The 21,773-nt window shown below is 45.0% G+C and overlaps 1 protein-coding gene across 1 annotated transcript in view; it reads right to left on the reverse strand.

Moving 5' to 3' along the window:
- Positions 1 to 21,773, reverse strand: part of SDHA (succinate dehydrogenase complex flavoprotein subunit A) — a 214,168-nt gene that overhangs the window by 73,549 nt on the left and 118,846 nt on the right. The window contains exons 9-10 of the mRNA XM_033929796.1: positions 19,307 to 19,502; positions 13,211 to 13,382 (exon numbers count right to left, since the gene is read on the reverse strand). Coding sequence (XP_033785687.1) covers positions 13,211 to 13,382; positions 19,307 to 19,502 — 368 coding nt within the window. The remainder of the gene's footprint in view (positions 1 to 13,210; positions 13,383 to 19,306; positions 19,503 to 21,773) is intronic.

Genomic DNA, 21,773 nt, shown 5'->3' on the forward strand with positions numbered 1-21,773 from the left:
CGAAAAAATAGCCGGGTGGGATGGGACGGGGAAATATGTTGGTGCAAATTTGATGCTATGCAAATTAACCCTCCCTGCTTACAGTGAAGGAGTAGGATTGGGAAAGAGGGTTGGCCCACGACCTGGAACGCTATGAAAGTTACCCCTCCCTAAGGAGTAGGGTAGGGGTGTCCAACCTTTTGGCTTCCCTGGGCCACATTGGACAAAAAAATTTTCTGGGGCCGCACAAACATCAACACTAGCTGATGAGCAAAAAAAAAGGCTAAGCAGGTCCCAAATTTGTAATCACTAATATAGAAGATGTACGTATCTAATAATAAACCTTCATTAAAGGGACACTGTGGAGAAGAACCCAAAAAAGCAGTAATTCTTACCCTGACTGAATGATCCTCCACGTACACCGCTGACAATGGGAGCAGCCACAGGCTTCCGCATCCCCACTCTGATGAGCAGGGATGCGCGTTCCTGGTTCTCCCATTCACTTCTATTACAGCTATGGTGAGCCTCTTCAGAGCGGGGATACTGAATCAGCTGTCAGCAGCGCACGTGGATCATTTAATCATGGTAAATATTACTGCTTTTTTGGGCCTCCTCCCTGCCCCCCCCCCCTTGGTTTTCATGTATGCATGAAAGCAGGGGCAGCTTGAGGATATTGCCTTTGGCTGCAAAGCTTGGAGATTTTGAGTTGCCAGACTGGAGGAAGATGTCTTCAGTTAGCAGGGCTTGGGAATCTCCACTAGCTCAAGTATTTATAAATTGCACTCAGGTAGAGAGAAACTTTGGTGCCCCTCCACTAATTTTGGGCTCCAGTCCCTCCCCCAAATCAGCTGTATATGACTACGCCACTGAATACTAAAATAATTGTGATGCACATATCCCAAAGCTAACATATTCCAGTTAATAAATTCATAATAAAACAATTTTTTCTACCTTATTGTCTGGATGTTTTGTTTTTCCATCATCTTGGACCCAGTTTCTCTTTCTGCTTTTTATCTATCTTCTACTAATTCTCTTTCCAATGTCTGCTGTCCAGTTTTTCTCCTCTTCTCAATACTGTTCCATTCTTTCCTTATGCCTGTCTCCAACGTATTGGTTTTTCCCTTTCAGCCTTCTTAAATTTTTCTCTTTTTTGCCTCTGTCCACTCAAATCTTGCCTTCTTTCTCACCTTTCTTCTTTATAAATGTTCAGCTACCTCTCAATTCTCCATCTTCTCTCAGTCCCTAGCTCTCACATTTCCCATCTCACTCCTTTCCCAGCCTCCTATTTCCTTCTATCTACTCCCCATTACCACATTTCTACCACTGTACTCACTGCTCTCTCACTCATCTTGTCATTTCCCTTTTGACCTCATCCACATGGCTCACCACTTTCAGAATCCCCCTCCCTCTCTCCACTGGTCAGGCTGTAACTCCCTGTCCCCCTCTTTCCATCTCCTGCCTAGCATCTTCTTATCTCAGCTCTCTTCCCTCCTGCCCTCCCATGGGTCCATCTCTCCTCCTCTATCTCCATGGTCCAATATTTTGCTCCCTCTCTTTTCTGTTTTCTTCTTCCCTCCCCCTTTGATGCTGAACAATGAAATGGAGGGGATAAAAAGAGAGATGCTGCATCTCTGCCTTCCATCCACAGACCTAACATTTCTCCCTCCTTCCCATCCCAAGATCCAACTTCTCTCCCTTTCTCTTCCCAACTGACCCCATCCCATCTCTCCCCCTGCCTGCCTGCCTGCCTCCCTTCCCCAGGTCCACCATTTCTTCCTTTCTCTTCCCAACAGTTCTCCCTTCAAATATCTTTTTCCCTCTTCCTTCACACCAATGCTATAAATTCTGTGCAGGGTATCAGGATTATGCAGGTAAGATGAACTAGACCAGGGGTCTGCAACCTTTAAGACATAAAGAGCCACTTGGACCCGTTTTCGAAAAGAAAAAAAAACTTGGAGCCGCAAAACCATTATAAAACAAATCTAACACTGCATATATTGTTTCTTATCTTAATGCTATATACAGGATCACTAAATTGAAAATAAAATCATTTTTCCTACCTTTGCTATTTGGTGATTTCATGAGTCTCTGGTTGCACTTTCTTCTTCTGACTGTGCATCCAATCTTTCTTCCTTTCTTTCAGCCTCCTGTATGTTTCCTCTCCTCCAGACCTCATTCTCTCCCCCAACTTTTTCTTTCTGTCTCCCTGTTCCCCCTTCTTTCTGTCTCCCTGTCTGCCCCTTTTCTTTCTTTCTCTGTGCCCTCCCCCAAGCCACTCGGTTTGCTGCCACCGCCATCGGGGAATAGCCCCCAAGCCACCGCTGTCCCAAGCTTTCTCTGCATAAGCGTCGTGCTGACCAGCATTCCGCTCCCTGACGTCAATTCTGACGTAGGAGAGGAAGTTCCGGGCCAACAAGGCATTTCTCCTCATTCCATCCAGCCTGAGCCCCATCTCTCCCTGATCCAGCATTTCCCTTCTGTGTCTGTCAGAATTACCATTCCACCTATTTTCCAGCATCACCCTTCTTTGTGTCCATCTCACCTATATCCCTATCTCACCACTTTTTCAGAATCTTCATTTGTCTCTGTCCTTATCTTTACGCCATGTTCACCATTTGCCCTTTCAATGTCTTTATCTCCCCCCCCCCCACTTTTTCAGCATTACTTCTATGTCTCTATTTCACCTTCTCTTCATGTCCCCTCTGTATCTCTATCCTTATTCAGTAGGTCCTGCTTACCCTTTCTCTTCTTTGTGTCACTATCTCCATTTTCAGCTTTCCCCCCTTTTCCTTTGTTACTGCACCCTGTAGCTAGAATCTTTCCACCCTCCCTCCACTCCGGCCCAGCCCAGTATGAAAGATTTCCTTTTGTTTCCCTCCCCTCTCTCTTTCTCTCTCTCTTCTGCTCCCTCACCCACGAGTCCTGCATCTGGCTCTCTCCCTTCTACCTGCACCTGGCAACACCCCCCTGCTCCGCGGATCTCTTCAGCAACTTGTCAGCAGCGGTGATCAAGACAAGCTACCGACATCGAGGCCTTCCCTCTACGAGTCCCACCTTTGTGGAAAAAGGAAGTTGAAACAAGCGGGACTCGCAGAGGGTAGGCCCCGACGTCAGAAGCTGCTGCTGAGTTGCCGAAGAGAGCCGCGGAGCAGGGGATGTGGCCGGAAGCAGGTAGAAGGGAGAGGGAGATAGGAAGGCTGTAGATCTCCGGAGCATGACACCGACCCCGGCCAGGATGATTTCTTTTTCAGGCACCTTACAAGTCCAGCGTCGCGGCGGGAAATAGCCATGCTGAGCAGTGAGCTCAGCACTACACAGATGAAAGCCTTGCTTGCTGATTGGTCCGGCGGCACGGCGCCGCCGGACCAATCAGCAAGCAAGGCTTTCATCTGTGTATGTGCTGAGCTCACTGCTCAGCATGGCTATTTCCCGCCGCGACGCTGGACTTGTAAGGTGCATGCCTGCGTGACACACTACCGGAGCCGCAGCAAAGGTGGAAAAGAGCCGCATGCGGCTCTGGAGCCGCAGGTTGCCGACCCCCGAACTAGACCATTTATAGAATGCTTTTGAAGAGTTATCAAATGTATCTACAATTGATCTGGATCTCTAGAGCAGTGTTCCTCAACCTTTTGACACCTATGGACCGGCGGAAATAAAATAATTATTTGTGGACCGGCACCAGTCCACGGACCAGCAGTTGAAGAACACTGGGCTAAGTCATGCCCATCTCCACTCAATCTCTGCCCCAAACCCCGCCCCCATAATAGTACTAATTGTAACACCATTTGTTCCATTCATTTTTCATATAAACACATAATTGTATTAACAACACATAATGCTTAACCACAAAATTAAAATATACAAAGCACACCATATGCTTTTTAATATTCATTCCTAAAACAGATAACCCCATGCAAATGCAGGACCAAAAACTAAAAGTACTAATATTTACAAACAAACCCTAAGATGCAAGACTCTGCAAGCAGTACAACCTCAGAGGAAAAGAAACAAATGCATTTCTTCCTGAACAGACAAATCAATAATTAAATTTAAAAAAAACAGACAAATCAATCACTAAATAAAAAAAATAAAAGCATTTCCCCTATCGTTGTTGTCTCTCTCCCTCCATGTGCCTTGCATTCTGGCCTGCCCCCCGGTGATATCTTTGGGCCTGTCCACTTTGCGATCAATGCAGCATCTTCGGGCCGGCTCCCTGAGTGCTGCATTGCACAAAGCTGTGGGCAGCAGCTCCTCGCATGCATCCCGCGCCTCATCTGGAAGCCTTCCCTCCGACGTTGCGATGTCAGAGAGAAGGCTTCTGGTTCAAGCGCAGGCCGCGTGGAGGAGCCTTTTCCCATGGCTTTGTGCATTGCAACACTCAGGAAGCTGGCCCGAAGATGCCACGTTGATCGTACCGTGGACTGGTGGCTGAAGAACACTGTCTTGGGCCCGATGGACGTGCCGGCCCTGTGAACCGGCAGAAAATTTCTGCAGACTGGCACCGGTCCACGGACTGGCGGCTGAAGAACACTGCTCTAGAGCAGTGTTCTTCAACCTTTTTACACCCGTGGACCGGCAGAAATAAAATAATTTTTTGTGGACCGGCAAACTACTAGGACTAAAATTTAAAAACCCCGTTTACGCCCCATCTCCGTGAGCTCGGTCCCCGCAAACCATCTGATCCCATCTGCACAAGCCGCAATTATGATTTTATATCGAACATATTTTATTAAAGTATAAAAAGAAACAATATTCTGAACAATTGTGATTTTATAAATACAAATATACAGAGCACGGACCAACAAAACCCCTGTCTCCCCTCTCCTTCACATATATCCCCTCTACTATCAAGAAAACTGAACAAGCCAAGTTATTATAGAATACTACATATAAATATCATGCTAAAAGAATACTGCAGTCCCCAGTTATGTCTCTAGCAGGATATATAATTCAAATCTGATATATTCTAATGACAAAATAGAAATAAAATTATTTTTTTCTACCTTTTGTTGTCTCTGGTTTCTGCTTTCATCTTCTTTTCACTCTTTTCCTTCCAGCATCTGCCCGTTCCATCCAATGTCTGCCCTCTCCCCCTTCCATATGTATCTGACTTTTTTCTATGCCCCTCTTCCCTGTCCATCCAGCCTGTTCCTCCTCTCTCCTTTTTACATCATTCATTCCAGCTTCACTGCCTTCTTCATTTTTATCTCTCCTACACCAGATCTAGCATCTTTATCCCTCTCTCATTTCTCTGCTGACCCCCTTTCCAGCATCAATGTCTCTCTACTTTCTCATTCATCTCTCTCCCCTTTCTCTCATCTGATCTCTCCATTCCACCCTGACCCCCTTCCCCTCCTGTAATCTCCCTGCCAGCTGTTTCCTTCCTTTTTTCTTTCTCCCTACCCTCCTTCCTTTTTTTCCTTCTCCCTTCCCTCCTCCCTCTATCCAACAGTAACTCTCTTCCCATCTCTTTCCCTCCTCCCCTCCCAGCAGCATCTCTCCTTCTTCTCCCTTCCCTCCTCCCTCTATCCAACATTAACTCTCTTCCCATACCTTTCCCTCCTCCCCTCCCAGCAGCATCTCTCCTTCTAACTCCCTTCAAGTCCAGTAACAGCTCTCCCTTTTCCAGACCTTCTCAGCCTCCTACAGTGGCTTCCTCACCTTCCAGCAGCTCTCGGTACTTGCCTGCAGGAAGTTGCCGGTAAATCACTTCCCTGGCAAATTGGAGAGCTGGTGGGAGGGGAGACAGCCACTGTGAAGGCTCTCCAGGATCTTGTTCGCACACGCTGACCATCTCCCTCCACCTGCACCTGAATCTGCAGCTCTCTCCGGTCTAATCGCAACTTCCCCCGGCCCTCTTCAGCAACTCGGCAGGGGTGGCGATCAAGACACGCTGCCGACGTCGGGACCTTCACTCTCTGAGTCCCGCCTATTTTGTTTCAACTTCCTGTTTCCGAACAGGCGAGACTCAGAGAGGGAAGACCCCGACGTTGGCAGCCTATCTTGATCGCCTGAGGCTGGGAGGAACATTAATCGGGAGGAACAGCAGTCGGCAGGAAATTTAACTGCCGTCTTGATCTCGCCGGCCCTGCGCGGACCGGCAGAAATTTTCTGTGGACCGGCACCGGTCCGCGGACCGGCGGTTGAAGAACTGTGCTCTAGAGCACCTGGTTTTGGGCATTTCCACCAGCTGTGTGCAGTGAACTTTTATCCCTCTACATGAGGAACTATCCTCTGGGAATAATTTTTAGTCTTCTTCCTTTTGGATAGAGTGATTGTCATTCAAACAGTCATAGCTGCCAGTACAGAAATTAGAAATAAATTTAAAGAAATGGGTCAAGTTATTTTGATCTGTTCCCATTTTGTACTGTATATGAAGGTTTCAATCCCTTATACAAAGTTCTGAGTTTATTCAAGACCACATATATGAAATACCCCAAAATACTCACCAATTTCACCAATTAATAATTCAGAAACTCCAGTCAGAGTCTCAGGACTCCTACAGTCACTTTGGTTCTTGGGACACTTTTTTTTTTTTTTGCAAGCCGTACACCAATCCTCTTCCCTGTCTCTACTCCAGGGGTGTCCAACCCGCGGCCCAATAAGGAGTTTTGTGCAGCCCAGCTTCTCTCTCCCTCCGGCGGTAGTTTTCTGGCCGGCTCCCTTCTGCAGTCAGCTGCGGGTGGCGTCGGCTCCTCGCACGCGATTCATGGCTGATTTGGAAGCCTTCTCTCTGACGTCAGAGGGAACGCTTCTGACACAGCCACAGATCGCGCGTGAGGAGCCGACGCCACTCGCAGCCGACTGCAGAAGGGAGACGGCCAGAAAACTACCCGCCGGAGGGAGGGAGAAGCTGGACCGCACAAAACTCCTTGTCGGGCTGCGGATTGGACACTCCTGGAGTAGGGACAGGGAAGAGGATTGGAGCACAGCTTTGATGCAGGTGGTGCGGATGCAAGATGACAGCCAGGTGCTCACCTAAATTAGCCGGGCGGAGCGCCCGGCTAAAACACGCTAGAGAGAACAATGAGGGTAGTGGATGCCTGGAATGCGCTCCCGAGAGAGGTGATGGAGAGTAAAACTGTGACTGAGTTCAAAGAAGCGTGGGATGAACACAGAGGATCTAGAATCAGAAAATAATATTAAAAATTGAACTAAGGCCAGTACTGGGCAGACTTGCACGGTCTGTGTCTGTATATGGCCATTTGATGGAGAATGAGCTGGGGAGGGTGTAGATGGGCTGGAGTAGGTTTTAACAGAGATTTCGGCAGTAGGAACCCAAGCACAGTACCGGCCGGGTAGAGCTTTGGATTCTTGCCCAGAAATAGCTAAGAAGAAAAAATTAAAAAATTTAAATTGAATCAGGTTGGGCAGACTGGATGGACCATTGAGGTCTTTATCTGTCGTCATCTACTATGTTATGTTACCATGATCGGAAAACTTACTCGATAAATTCAAAACCAAACTAAAAACTTTTTTATTTTAAGATGCATACCAAAATTCTGGATAAGATCCCTGTTTTCTTTCAATTTTTAATTGCTCAAAACAACCGCTTTTATGAAGCGACCTCCCTCCCCCTCTCCTTTTTGTTCTCTCCCTTCCCATTCCTACCTACTTTTACTTTTGTTTTGACTTCAATGTAATTTTAAATCTTCCCCTCCCTCAGTGCCTTCCGTACCCACTTTGTCCTTATCTTTGTCTAGTTTTTATGTTCCCTTGTCAAAATCATTGAGAGCACCTGTCAGCTCTGTTGTACTCACTGTTACCAGAGATACTGGGCTGTACCTGTTTTCAAGCTCTGAGTCAGTAGCCAGCTAGAATTCACTGTCACACTGCTGGGAAAATCTCCAAGATGATCTTCGGGCTGCCAGTCATTTTCCACTGTCTGACAACGCCTCCACCCCTGTGGACCACCGGATGAGCACCAGAAAGGGCAGAGGCGTGAAAACGCAGCTGGCACCCTGCAGGACACTACTGAGCCCCCTAAGTGTGCTTAACAATCTGCGCTCAACCCCCGCTTAGTGGACGGTGAAACAACTTTAGGGACGACCCCGAGCTCCAAGGATTACTATGCAGACTTGCCAACAGGTACCCAAAAAGGGATTGGCCTCTCAGCTACAGACTGAAGTCTGTGAACATAAGAACAGCTGCTACTGAGTCACACCAGTGGTCCATCATGCCCAGCAGTCCGCTCCTGCGGCAGCCCTTATGTCAAAGACCAGTGCCCCGAGTCTAGCCTTACCTGCGTACGTTCTGGTTCAGCAGGAACTTGTCTAACTTCGTCTTGAATCCCTGGAAGGTGTTTTCCCCTATAACAGCCTCCGGAAGAGCGTTCCAGTTTTCCACCACTCTCTGGGTGAAGAACTTCTTTACGCTTGTACGGAATCTATCCCCTTTTAACTTTAGAGAGTGCTCTCTCATTCTCCCTCCCTTGGAGAGGGTGAATAACCTGTCTTTATCTACCAAGTCTATTCCCTTCATTACCTTGAATGTTTCGATCATGTTCCCTCTGTCTCCTCTTTTCAAGGGAGAAGAGGCCCAGTTTCTCTAATCTCTCACTGTACAACAACTCCTCCAGCCCCTTAACCATTTTAGTTGCTTTTCTCTGGACCCTTTCGAGTAGTACTGTGTCCTTCTTCAAGTACGGCGACCAGTGCTGGACGCAGTATTCCAGGTGGGGGCATACCATGGCCCTGTACAGCGGCATGATAACCTTCTCCGATATGTTCGCGATCCCCTTCTTAATCATTCCTAGCATCCTGTTCGCCCTTTTCACCGCCGCACATTGAGTGGACGGCTTCATCGGCTTGTCGACCAGTACTCCAAGTCTCTTTCCTGGGGGGGGTCTCTCCGAGTGCTGTATCGGACATCCTGTATTCTTGTAGAAGATTTTTGTTACCGACATGCATCACCTTACACTTAGCCAAGTTAAACCTCATTTGTCATGTCACAGCCCATTTCTCGAATTCACAAGCAGGCAAAGCCTCTAAATTGTTGTAGACGCGAAAATACCTGCAAAGGGGACAAAACTATGTTGAAGTAAAATAATAAAAATGAGGAGAGCAGAATACATACAGCTGCAGCCATGCATGCAGAAGGAAAGACTGCTAGAGGGCACCAAGCTGATCTATGAAGTACACTGGATGCAGAGTGAAAAATCCAGAGTGGATTCCTTCTGCAGTATGGGGAATTAACCCTGTTGTCTAGAATGTCTCACCTATTGCACTGGAAACCTATTTAGTAATAGGAAAGCTTTGTTTTTGAATCTAATAGATCTTTACAATCTGAAAATTAAATGTATTAAATCCATCTGAGGGTCATTAAGTAACTGAAAGGGACTATAGCTGAACTGCTTCAACTAACAGTCAATCTGTCGATCAAATCGGGAAAGATTCTGGAAGACTGGAAGGTGGTGAATGTTATGCTGATCTTCAAAAAAGGTTCGAGGGGAGATCCGGGAAACTACAGAGTCTGACCTCGGTACCAGGTAAGATGGTAGATGTGCTGATAAAAGACCGCATAATTGATCACCTTGACAGACACAATCTGATGAGGACCAGTCATCACGGCTTCAGCAAAGGGCGATCTTGCTTGATGAACTTGTTGCACTTCTTCAAGGGAGTCAACAGGCAGATAGACAAGGGTGACCCGGTCGACATTATATATCTGGATTTTCAGAAGGCGTTCGACAAGGTTCCACATGAATGACTTCTTCGGAAAATTGAGAGCCATGGAATAGAGGGTGAAATACTCACATGGATTAAAAACTGGCTAGCGGATAGGAAACAGAGAGTGGGGGTAAATGGACAGTACTCGGACTGGAAGAACATCACCAGTGCGGTGCCGCAGGGCTTGGTGCTTGGACCCGTGCTCTTCAACATATTCATAAATGATCTGGAAATGGGTTCGAGTGAGGTGATTAAATTTGCGGACGATACAAAATTATTCAGAGTAGTGAAGACGAAGGGGGATTGTGAAGATCTGCAACGCAACATAACCATGCTTGAGAAATGGGCAGCAACATGGCAAATGAGGTTCAATGTGGATAAGTGTAAGGTAATGCATGTCGGTATCAAAAATCCCATACATGAATACAAGATGTCAGTGACGGTACTTGGAGAGACTGCCCAGGAAAGAGACTTGGGAGTACTGGTCGACAAGTCGATGAAGCCATCCACACAATGTGCGGCGACGGCGAAAAGGGCAAACAGAATGCTTGGAATGATTAAGAAGGGAATCACGAACAGATTGGAGAAGGTTATCATGCCGCTGTACCTGGCCATGGTACGCCCTCACCTGGAATACTGCATCCAGCACTGGTCGCCGTACATGAAGAAGGACACGATACTACTCGAAAGGGTCCAGAGAAGAGCGACTAAAATGAGTGAGAAAATGGAGTAGATTCTGCGCCGTTCACGGAGGAGGGTGTTTATGAGCAACTTGAAAAACTGAAGGTGGACAAAGCGATGGGACCAGACGGGATCCATCCCAGGATACTAAGGGAGCTCAGAGAGGTTCTGGCGAGTCCTATTAAAGACTTGTTCAATAAATCTCTGGAGACGGGAGTGATTCCTGGGGATTGGAGGAGAGCGGATGTGGTCCCTATTCATAAAAGTGGTCACAGGGATGAAGCAGGAAACTACAGGCCGGTGAGCCTCACTTCAGTTATTGGAAAAATAATGGAAGTGTTGCTGAAAGAAAGGATAGTGTACTTCCTTGAATCTAATGGGTTACAGGATCAGAGGCAACATGGCTTTACAAAAGGTAAATTGTGCCAAACGAACCTGATTGAATTTTTTGATTGGGTGACCAGAGAGCTGGATCGAGGACATATGCTAGATGTAATTTACTTGGATTTCAGCAAAGCCTTTGATACAGTTCCTCATAGGAGGCTGTTGAACAAACTTGAAGGGCTGAAGTTAGGACCCAAAGTGGTGAACTGGGTCAGAAACTGGCTGTCGAACAGACGCCAGAGGGTGGTGGTTAATGGAAGTCGCTCAAAGGAAGGAAAGGTGACAAGTGGAGTCCCTCAGGGTTTGGTGCTGGGGCCAATCCTGTTCAATATGTATGTGAGTGACATTGCTGAAGGGTTAGAAGGAAAAGTGTGCCTTTTTGCAGATGATACCAAGATTTGTAACAGAGTAGACACCGAAGAGGGAGTGGAAAATATGAAAAAGGATCTGCAAAAGTTAGAGGAATGGTCTAATGCCTGGCAACTAAAATTCAATGCAAAGAAATGCAGAGTAATGCATTTGGGGATTAATAATAGGAAGGAACCGTATATGCTGGGAGGAGAGAAGCTGATATGCACGGACGGGGAGAGGGACCTTGGGGTGATAGTGTCCGAAGATCTAAAGGCGAAAAAACAGTGTGACAAGGCAGTGGCTGCTGCCAGAAGGATGCTGGGCTGTATAAAGAGAGGCGTGGTCAGTAGAAGGAAGAAGGTGTTGATGCCCCTTTACAGGTCATTGGTGAGGCCCCACTTGGAGTATTGTGTTCAGTTTTGGAGACCGTATCTGGCGAAAGACGTAAGAAGACTTGAGGCGGTCCAGAGGAGGGCGACGAAAATGATAGGAGGCTTGCGCCAGAAGACGTATGAGGAGAGATTGGAAGCCCTGAATATGTATAACCTAGAGGAAAGGAGAGACAGGGGAGATATGATTCAGACGTTCAAATACTTGAAGGGTATTAACGTAGAACAAAATCTCTTCCAGAGAAAGGAAAATGGTAAAACCAGAGGACATAATTTGAGGTTGAGGGGTGGTAGATTCAGGGGCAATGTTAGGAAATTCTACTTTACGGAGAGGGTAGTGGATGCCTGGAATGCGCTCCCGAGAGAGGTGGTGGAGAGTAAAACTGTGACCGAGTTCAAAGAAGCGTGGGATGAACACTGAAGATTTAGAATCAGAAAATAATATTAAATATTGAACTAGGCCAGTTACTGGGCAGACTTGCACGGTCTGTGTCTGTGTATGGCCGTTTGGTGGAGGATGGGCAGGGGAGGGCTTCAATGGCTGGGAGGGTGTAGATGGGCTAGAGTAAGTCTTTTGGCAGTTGGAACCCAAGCACAGTACCGGGTAAAGCTTTGGATTCTTGCCCAGAAATAGCTAAGAAGAAAAATTAAAAAAAATTAAAATTAAATTAAAAAAAAAAAAAAAAATTAAATTGAATCAGGTTGGGCAGACTGGATGGACCATTCGGGTCTTTTTTCTGCCGTCATCTACTATGTTACTATGTTACTATGGTTAAGGGTTTGGAGGAGTTGCCGTACAATGAGAGATTAGAGAAGCTGGACCTATTCTCCTTTGAAAAGAGGAGACAGAGGGGACATGATCGAAACATTCAAGATAATGAAGGGAATAGACTTAGTAGATAAAGACAGGTTGTTCACCCTCTCCAAGGTAGAGAGAACGAGAGGGCACTCTCTAAAGTTAAAAGGGGATAGATCCCGTACAAACGTAAGGAAGTTCTTCTTCACCCAGAGTGGTAGAGAACTGGAATGCTCTTCCGGAATATGTTGTAAGGGAAAACACCCTCCAGGGATTCAAGACAAAATTGGACAAGTTCCTGCTGAACCAGAACGAACACAGGTAGGGCTAGTCTCAGTTAGGGCACAAGTCTTTGACCTGGGGGCCACCACGTGAGCGGACTGCTGGGCACGATGGACCACTGGTATGACCCAGCAGCGGCAATTCTTATGTTCTAATAGTGCAGGGAAACTATGCAGATACTAGAGCGATGACTTTCTGTATTGTTGGTGTTCAGATGTGGAACACACTGGTGGGCCAATTGCACCTGTGTGTAGACCGGTATCAATTTAAGAAACAATTAAAAACTCAGTTGTCACTGTATGTTTGAGATATATTAGATGACATTTGAAGAGAAGAAATTGTTTAATCATGTAGATTAAGATTTTTATAGTTTGTCTTTATTTTATGTATGTTTTTATTGATGTAAATCGTTTAGTTTTTTGTAAAACAAACAATTATATCTAAGAAAACAAAACCAAAGAACTCAGCTCTTCACTTGCATAGGTGGTGTATGTCAACTCCAGAACTTTACACTTAGTTTTGAGCTCTGGGAGTGTTGTTCTGTCCTGGTACCATGAGGTGACATCACCTGCTTGTGTGTCTCACTGTACCCTACTTGTGCAGAAAAGAAAAAGTTGGTTGCTAGATAATTTTACTGGAACTATTCATTTGACTAGCTATTGCTAGGAAACAACACTTACCAGGCTTGCACAGCTCTGTGATAGTCAAGGCACAAGCACGACCAAATACAACCAAATCCAGGAGGGAGTTTGCTCCAAGGCGATTAGCACCATGTACAGATGCAGAAGCTGCTTCACCACAAGCATACAAGCCAGGAACTACTTTATCCTGGCCATCCACATGGATTATTACCTGTTAATTCAAATACTTTTTAGAAAAGGTATAACCACCAAGGTAAAACATTCATTTTAAGGTACTTAATCCTATATACCCATGCCACTGAGAAGCCTTCCAGGTATCAAAATCTCTTAAGCTTTTGGCTAATAGAAATGTAATTAACTTTAAATATCTCAAAAGTTTTTAAACATTTGGATTCCTAAGTACTGAAACAAACTTGTCTTAGAAATTTAAAACTTTGTGGGAATTTTGGCAACAACTCTATTAAGTCCTCAGATTTAGCTATTTATAACCCTCAACCTGCTGAATAGTATACTCCCAAAATATTAAGCAATGCCCTAGTCCAGTGGTCTTCGCTAATTTTTAAGCAAGAGTCGTTTTGGGTCCAAAAGGGCTGACGGAGAGCTGATAAATATCTTCCTGCTTGGGGCCATGACACCAATAACGCTTCATGACATTCATTCACAGAACACAGATAAACCCTATGCAAATACAGGATCACAAACTAAGGTCCTAATATACACAAATGAAACCCTAATATGCCAGACTCTGCATGCAGTACAGCACCAGAGAAATAGAAAAATGCATTTTTTCCTGAAAGTGCAAAACATAGATAGATGTAAATTCCGAAAAATGACATTTCTTTTTTTATTTAGGAACATCCAACAATACAAGCATGAAATGCAAAACACAAGGTAAAGTATTTCAGAATTACCATATTTTTTGTTCCATAAGACGCACCCTAGATTTAGAGGGGGAAAACAAGAAGAAAAAAAACCCCCCACAACATTCTGAACCAAATTCTCCCTGCCAGGCTCTGCACCCTGTCCCCCTTCTGTTTAGTCTCAACCGACTATACAACTTTTTTAATTCCCCCAGTACCTCTCATTTGAGTTTATACCTGCCTATTAAAACATTTCTAGGCAGTTGAGAAAACATTGAACTTCACTAGTACCGCCCATCATACAACTTACTTGATAGAGCCATAGTTCACACCTTCCCCCCACAAAAAATTCACACATTTATATTTAACAAAATACATGCCCAAGAAATGGTACTGAAATCACTGGTAACTTTCTACCATCCCACTAAGAGTGCTCTATACTCGTAAGATCTCCTTTTCCATAACCGCAAGGAGCTCAACACAGACACTGCCTGCTGCAACTCAGAAAGAGCATCTCAGCTGCCTCTTTCATTTACTACTACTATTTATTATTTCTTTAGCGCTGAAAGGCGTAATTAGCGCTGTACATTTTAACACACAATAGACAGTCCCTGCTCAGAAGAGATTACAATCTAATTTGACAGAGATGACATCTCAGGGTTGGGGAGATTATGGTAGAGGAAATGGTACAGTGGGTATAGAACTTAAAAGAAATAATACATCTTTTCTTGTGATAGAAGAACAGAATACTGGAATGAATTCCTACGAGACCTAAGGATATTCCTCCTCCTACCATCATATCAATACATTATATGTGCTCTCAGCTCTCTTGCTTCTCCACTGTGCCCTGTTCTATTAGTTCTTCTGATTGGCAAGCTGGAAGTGTGCCACCTGCAGTGGTTTCAGGGTTTTTGCCTTTTGCCTCATTTACATTGTCATTTGCTGTGGTAATAACACCATTGACTGCTTCTTTGGTGATTTTTGACTCCTTATCTGGAGAAGCTGGGACACTGCTTGCCTTCTCCTGCACGTTGCCTTGCTCAGCCTCAGGACTCTTCCGGTCTAAGAACACGGTGGGCAACGCTGACTGCACAGATACCTTTTCTGAAATGGTTTTATCTTGGCCAGGCTCTGCCAAGCTACTCTCCTCCTCCATGCTGATAAAGATAGTGGGGGGGGGGGTCTCCACCTCTGACCTCTCCTCCCGGAAATCCAGAATCTCCTGCCACAGCGTATCCTCCAAGTCTAAAATCAACCCAAGCTCAGCCTCCATTCGACTATCTGCTTTGCATCAGCCCACAGCCCCCCTCCCCCAAACGGTACCTTTTTTAACATTCCAGTGGTGGTGGTCCAGCAAGGTCTCGGCAGGAGCTTTCTGTGCTCCTGCCCCTCCCTTGATGGATGGCTGCTTCTCTTTCTGCAGAGTGGCGCATAAAGCAGGAGAACGAGCTTTTGACAACAGCCATTCAGTGTGCGGCGCAGGACCAGGAATGAGCACGAGAAGCTTATACTCCTGCTTTATGCGCTGCTGTGCAGAAAGAGAAGCAGCCGTCCAGCAAGGAAGGGGCAGGAGCTCTTGCCGAGACCGCACTGGACCACTGCCACTGGAATTTAAAAAAAGGTACTGGGGGAAGAGAGGTAAACTTATATTCACTCCATAAGACCCACCCTTATTTCCACCCACTTTTTTGGGGGGAAAAAGTGTGTTTAATGGAATGAAAAATACAGTACAAAATGAATATGCTTCTCAACAGGCAAGAGACAAAAAGAAACACACAGGCATTTATTTACAATAAAAAGGAGAATCACACAGAGCAAAGAAATTTCCCACATGTTACAATAATAAGAGGTAATGAGCCCCTTCTGCCCCCCTCCCACGACCGAGTATACAGAACCACATAGATTAAGGGGAAAATATCTTCTACAGACCCAAATAACCTTTGGAATGCATATCCCCAAATGTATTAGCCTCAGGCATTTCCACTCACCGATTTGAACCATAAACACCACCCAATGCTTAAAGGAAGGCAAATTTGCCCCCTTCCAATGTTGCATGATAAAAATTTTCCTGACCAAGGCAAGAGCAACCAACAAAAAATGCCTACTATGCTCTGACATACCTTGTCTATAAGGGGGTGCTCAACACCAAGAAGCAAGTTCTTACAAGACCAGTCCTGAGAGGAGCCCAATGCAAACTCCAATCTGGTCAACACTGCAGGCCAAAAACTGTAAAGAACAACATTCTAAAAAAATGATGTATTAGGGTACCCACTGAGGCAAAGGTCATCAGCCTACAATCCCATTTGCTTCCCCCTACATCAGGCCTGCACAACTCTAAAATGATCTGGGGCCGAAATGAAGTCGGAAAATGTACTGACGGCCGCAGGTAGTAGCCACGGCTTGAGGCACCCAGAAGTGTGTGGATGTTGCCGTGATGACATCAACATGCATGACATCATCACACTGGCATCCGCACACGCGCAGAGGCCTTCCAGATTGGCCCTGAGATGCCATTTACCACATTTCTTTGAAGATATGAACAAACATGTAGATCAGGGAGAGCCAGTAGACAAAATTTATCTAGGCTTTCAGAAAGCTTCATCAAAGTTCCTCGAGAGACTTTTGAGAAAATTAAAGAATCATGAGATAGGAGGGAATGCTCTGTTGCAATGAGAGTAAATAGTGAAATGATGAAGGGACCGGTGCTATTTAAAATATTTATAAATGATCTGGACATTGGAACAAGCAAGATAATTCTATTTGCATTTGACACTAAACTGTTCAAAATTGTTAAAACACATGCAGACTGAAAAAGTGCAGGAAGCCCTTAAGAAACTGGAAGACTGGGCATCCAAATAGCAGATGAATTTTAATGTGGACAAATTCAACTCATGTATATTAGGAAGAATAATCCAAATCATATTTACCAGATGCTACGGTCCACCTTATGGGGTCAGTACCCAAGAAAAAAGATCTAGGTGTCAACATAGACAATACACTGAAACTTTCCACCCAATGTGTAGCAGCGAGCACAAAAAAAGCAAATAGAATGCTAAAATGGTGAATAAGATTATTATAACGCCTTTCTATCGCTCCACAGTACAACCTCACCTTGTAACCTTGTATTGCATTCAGTTCTAGTCACAGTTATCTCACAAAAGATATATTTATTTATTTATTCATTCAATTTTCTATACCATTCTCCCAGGGGAGCTTAGAACAGTTTACATTCATTTATTCAGATACTCAAGCAGTTTTTCCCTATCTGTCCCGGCAGGCTCACAATCTATCTAACGTACCTGGGGCAATGGGGGGATTAAGTGACTTGCCCAGGGTCACAAGGAGCAGCATGGGTTTGAACCCACAACCCCAGGGTGCTGAGGCTGTAGCTTTAACCACTACGCCACACAGAATTAGAAAAGGTTCAAGAGTGACAAAGATTATAAAGGGGATGAAACTCCACTCACATGAGGAAAGACTGAAGAGTTTAGGGCTCTTTAGCTTGGAAAAGAGATGGCTGATGGGAGAGATGCCTGAAGTCTATAAAATCCTGAGACGATAAAAGTGAATCGATTTGTACTCTATCAAAAAATAGAGAGACTAGGAGGGCACTCAATGAAGTTACAGGGAAATAATTTTAAAACCAATAGGAGGAAATATTTTTTTCACTTAAAGAATAGCTAAGCTCTGGAACTCGCTGCCAGAGGATATGTTAACAGCAGCTAGCTGGGTTTAAAAAAAAAATAAAAATAATAAGTTTGGACAAGTTCCTGGAGGAAAATTCTATACTCTGCTATTGAAACAGACGTGGGGGAAGCCACTGCTCACCCTGGGATTGGAAGCTACTATTTGAGATTTTGCCAGGTACTTGTGACTTGAATTGGCCACTGTGGAAACAGGATATTGGGCTAGATGGACCATTGGTCTGGCCCATTATGGCTATTCTTATCTTCTTATACTAGCACAAAATGAAGGTCTGCCATGGAGGGGGAGGAAAGAAATCGAAGTCAGTCAGAAGCTAGAAGGACAGAGCAACACAGACAGAAAGGAGCAATACTACTTTTTTTTTCCAAATTAGTTTTAGCTTTGTTATCTGCTTTGATTTGTTAAGCAGTATATGCGTGTTTTAATAAATTAACTTATTGGGGGGGATTTGGGGACAAGGAGGAATGAGAGACAAGGGATGGGACTCTTTGACAAGTGATTTTTTTCCTTACTGGTATGTCTTCAGTATATATTTCAAATCCTGTTAGCTTTATAGTGTAACTCTGGACCAATGCCTCACCATGAAAGATCAGGTGGACTCCCTAATCAAAAAGAGTTTTTTCACCCTCTGGAAACTTAAATCCATTAAAGCATACTTTGTTAACTCTGCCTTCAGAATCTTGGTACAATCCCTCGTATTAAGTCAACTCGATCACTGTAACATCGCCTACTTAGCAATCCCCCAAAAGAATATGCGACGATTACAACTAATGCAAAACACTGCGGTCAGACTAATCTTCGGTCTAAAGAAGTTTGATCACGTGACGCTATACTTCAAACAGCTACACTGGTTGCCGATGGAAGCTCGTGTAAAGTTTAAATTCGCCTGCCTCTGTTTTAAAGTCTTCTACAGTCTAACCCCTAAATACATCACTGACCTCTTCTCCTTCTCAGCCAACAAACACAAGAGAAGCTCCCACTCGCACTTCGTTTCTCCCCCGGTTAGAGGATGCAAACTAAAAAAACACCATGAGCATCTTCTCTCACATCAGGCTGCCCTATGGGGTAAAGACCTAGAACAACTCCTATTGCCCACCACTTATGAGGTATTCAGAAAACGCCTCAAAACTCACCTATTCCTGAAATACCTAGACAGCTGATCCACTTCCCTCCTTCCCCTCTCTTCCCCTTTCTCCCCATTGTTCCAACATCCCTTAAGTTAACTCAACTTGTACGTCAACTCAACTTGTACCCCACTAATCTTCTGTAAACCGCATAGAACTTAACGGTATTGCGGTATATAAACTGTTATTATTATTATAACATGCATATTGCATATTTCAAATCCTGTTAGCTTGCATATTTGCATAACTTGCATATTTTAAATCCTGTTATAACTTGCAGGTTGTATACAGTTATATACGAGACAAATTTAAGTTTGTAAACACAATTAGCTTTATCAACTGTTCTCTGTTCATATCATATCTGAGTGCACACACAAAAGATTAAAACATTAACATAGAAATACAGTGGCATAAAAGAAGTCGCATTTAAATCTAGTGTTAATTACCTGCCCTTTGTAGTTTGTAGGAATACCTCCCATGTTATAATGTACGGTTGGAAGTACAGGTATAGGGTCTTTTGTTACATCCACACCTGCGAAAATCATGGCTGTCTCAGAAATTCCTGGAAGTCGCATGGCTAACTGCTGAGGTGGTAAATGATGCAACTGTAAGAATACATGGTCCTTCTCAGAACCACAGCCTCTATATCAAAGAAATAGATAGAAAGTGAGAACAAAGTGAATAAAACACAGTAACAGTACATACTTCATAAAACAATTTAAACCTATTTCCATTGTGGAAGTTGAGAAGCTTATTAAATCTATTCAGCAATGCTATTCCTCGATGTTTTACACTCCAGCAGCAGTTTGTTAGCCCCATTCTGAAGTTATCATTTTGTACAGGTATGGTTACAGACAACTTAAAGAAGGCTATTACTTCAATTTGTAAAAAAAGTAAACAAGACCTTGCTGACTATCAAAGTTTTAGTCCTCTCTCAAATCTGTCATTATTGGTTAAAAGAGTGGAAAAATTTGTCTACTTGCAATTAAAATTCCTTGTTGAAAATGAAAATTTTAAATACCTGGCAATCAGGTTATAGAAGTAACCACAATACTGAATCTCTGTTAGAAATTACAGATGACATTCTGACAAAAGCAGATCAAGGTTTTGATGCCCTGTGGGTTCAACTTGATCTGACAACTACTTTTGATACTGTTTCACACTTAAAATTGTTATCTAGACTTAAGTGGGCATTAGATCTACAGCAGGAGTGTCCAACCCACGGGCCGAATGCAGCTCCGTGAAGAATTTTGTGCGGTCCCACTCGCGCTCAAGGACGATGCGGTGTTTTCCTCTGCCGCCCCCAGCTGTTTACTGTCTTGCCGGCTCCCTTCTCCGTCTTGCTACAGCGTTCACTCAAAACCATGGGCAGCGGCTTCTACGTGCCTCCCGCGGCTGACCCGGAAGCGTTCCCTCTGACATCGCAACGTCAGAAGGAACACTTCCAGATAGGCTGTGGGAGGTGCGTGAGAGCTGCTGCCTGTGGCTTTGAGCAAACACTGCAAGATGGAGGAGGGAACCGGCAAGATGGTGAACACCCACTGCCCAGAACTACCGTATGGCAGGGGACCCAGTGGAGGGGCCTTGGGATGAGAAGTGTCTGCAGCCACTGGAGCCTTCAAAAAAGAATTGCCAACAGCTCTTCCCCAGGAGGAGAAAGATGAAGGCAGAGAGACAGGGAGCTGGTAAGATAAAAGATGCTTTTGCAGAGTGAAAGTTGGATAACTTTTGGGAGTAGAAGGTGAATTGCTCTGGACTCTGGAGCTGCTCAGTGATCTTTTTTGTTCTCTGTCTGACTGTGAGGGGGGGGGGGAGAGGCCTGGTAGGTGTTGACAGTGTATTACTTTGTGTGTTGAGGGAGACAGTTAAGGTTTGGCAGTGGGTAAGGTATTAAGATGTTTTGTATTTTCTCCTGCATTAGGAAAGTTGTAGGAAGCAGGAGTCCTCATTTACTAGGGTTGTTGGGGTTTGTCCTGGGCTTTTGTCTGACTGTTGCTCCTTAGCTGCTGGGCTCTGACTGTACTCCACCTCCTGCTGAACCCCTGGGCATGGCCTCGGACCACTGGGGATCCCAGAGAACTACCACCATCCTACACCATTCTCACCATCTACCAGGGGTACCAGGCCCCACAAGGAGAAGGGACAGAGAGAAGGGAGCAGATGATGGAAGGGGGGATTGGAGAAGGGGGCAGATGATGGAAGTGAAGAAAACTTGTGCCATCAGCATCAGACACATATGGGAAAGCAGCAGCGGTGAGGGGCACTCGCCTCTTCACCACTGCTGCTGCTTTCCCACATGCTGGATGAGGGGGCATATGCTGGATGGGGGAAGAAGATAGTTAATGAGATAGTGGAGGGATGAAGGAAAGGGGTGGCAAGCTGTGAATAGACACTGAAAAGAGGGAATGGGGCCAGTGTACTTATGTGCCTAGGGGCCCTCGAAGAATTAATCCTGACCTGCCCAGAAGGGAGAAAGGGAGAAGGGCGTGAGACTTAAGACTTGAGAGGAAGGGAGCACAAACTTAGGAAAAATGATGGAAGGAAGGAGGGAGGGGCATGAACTTAGGACACAGAATGAAGGGAAAGATAGAGGGAAGCATGAGCCATAAGATGGAAGAATGGAGGGAGTGAGGAAAAGAGATGCAGAGGTAAGGGAGATAATAGAAAGGGAGAATTGGGTGTATGAGAGAGGGAAAGAGATGGTGCAATTGGGGAGATAAAGAAAGAAGAGAACTGTTGGGCAGAGAGAGGAGGGATGGAGACAGAGAGAGAATTATTGGACATGGTGGTGGGAGAGGAGTGAGGTGAGATGCATGCAGAGAGAAGAGGGAAAACATGCTGGGCCGAGGAAGCCTCCTGGATTTTAAAAATTTTTTTTTTTGGGGGGGGTGGGAGAGAGTATTAAAAGAAGAA

Source organism: Geotrypetes seraphini, chromosome 2 (genome assembly GCF_902459505.1).
Source record: "Geotrypetes seraphini chromosome 2, aGeoSer1.1, whole genome shotgun sequence".
NCBI classification, from domain to species: Eukaryota; Metazoa; Chordata; class Amphibia; order Gymnophiona; family Dermophiidae; genus Geotrypetes; species Geotrypetes seraphini.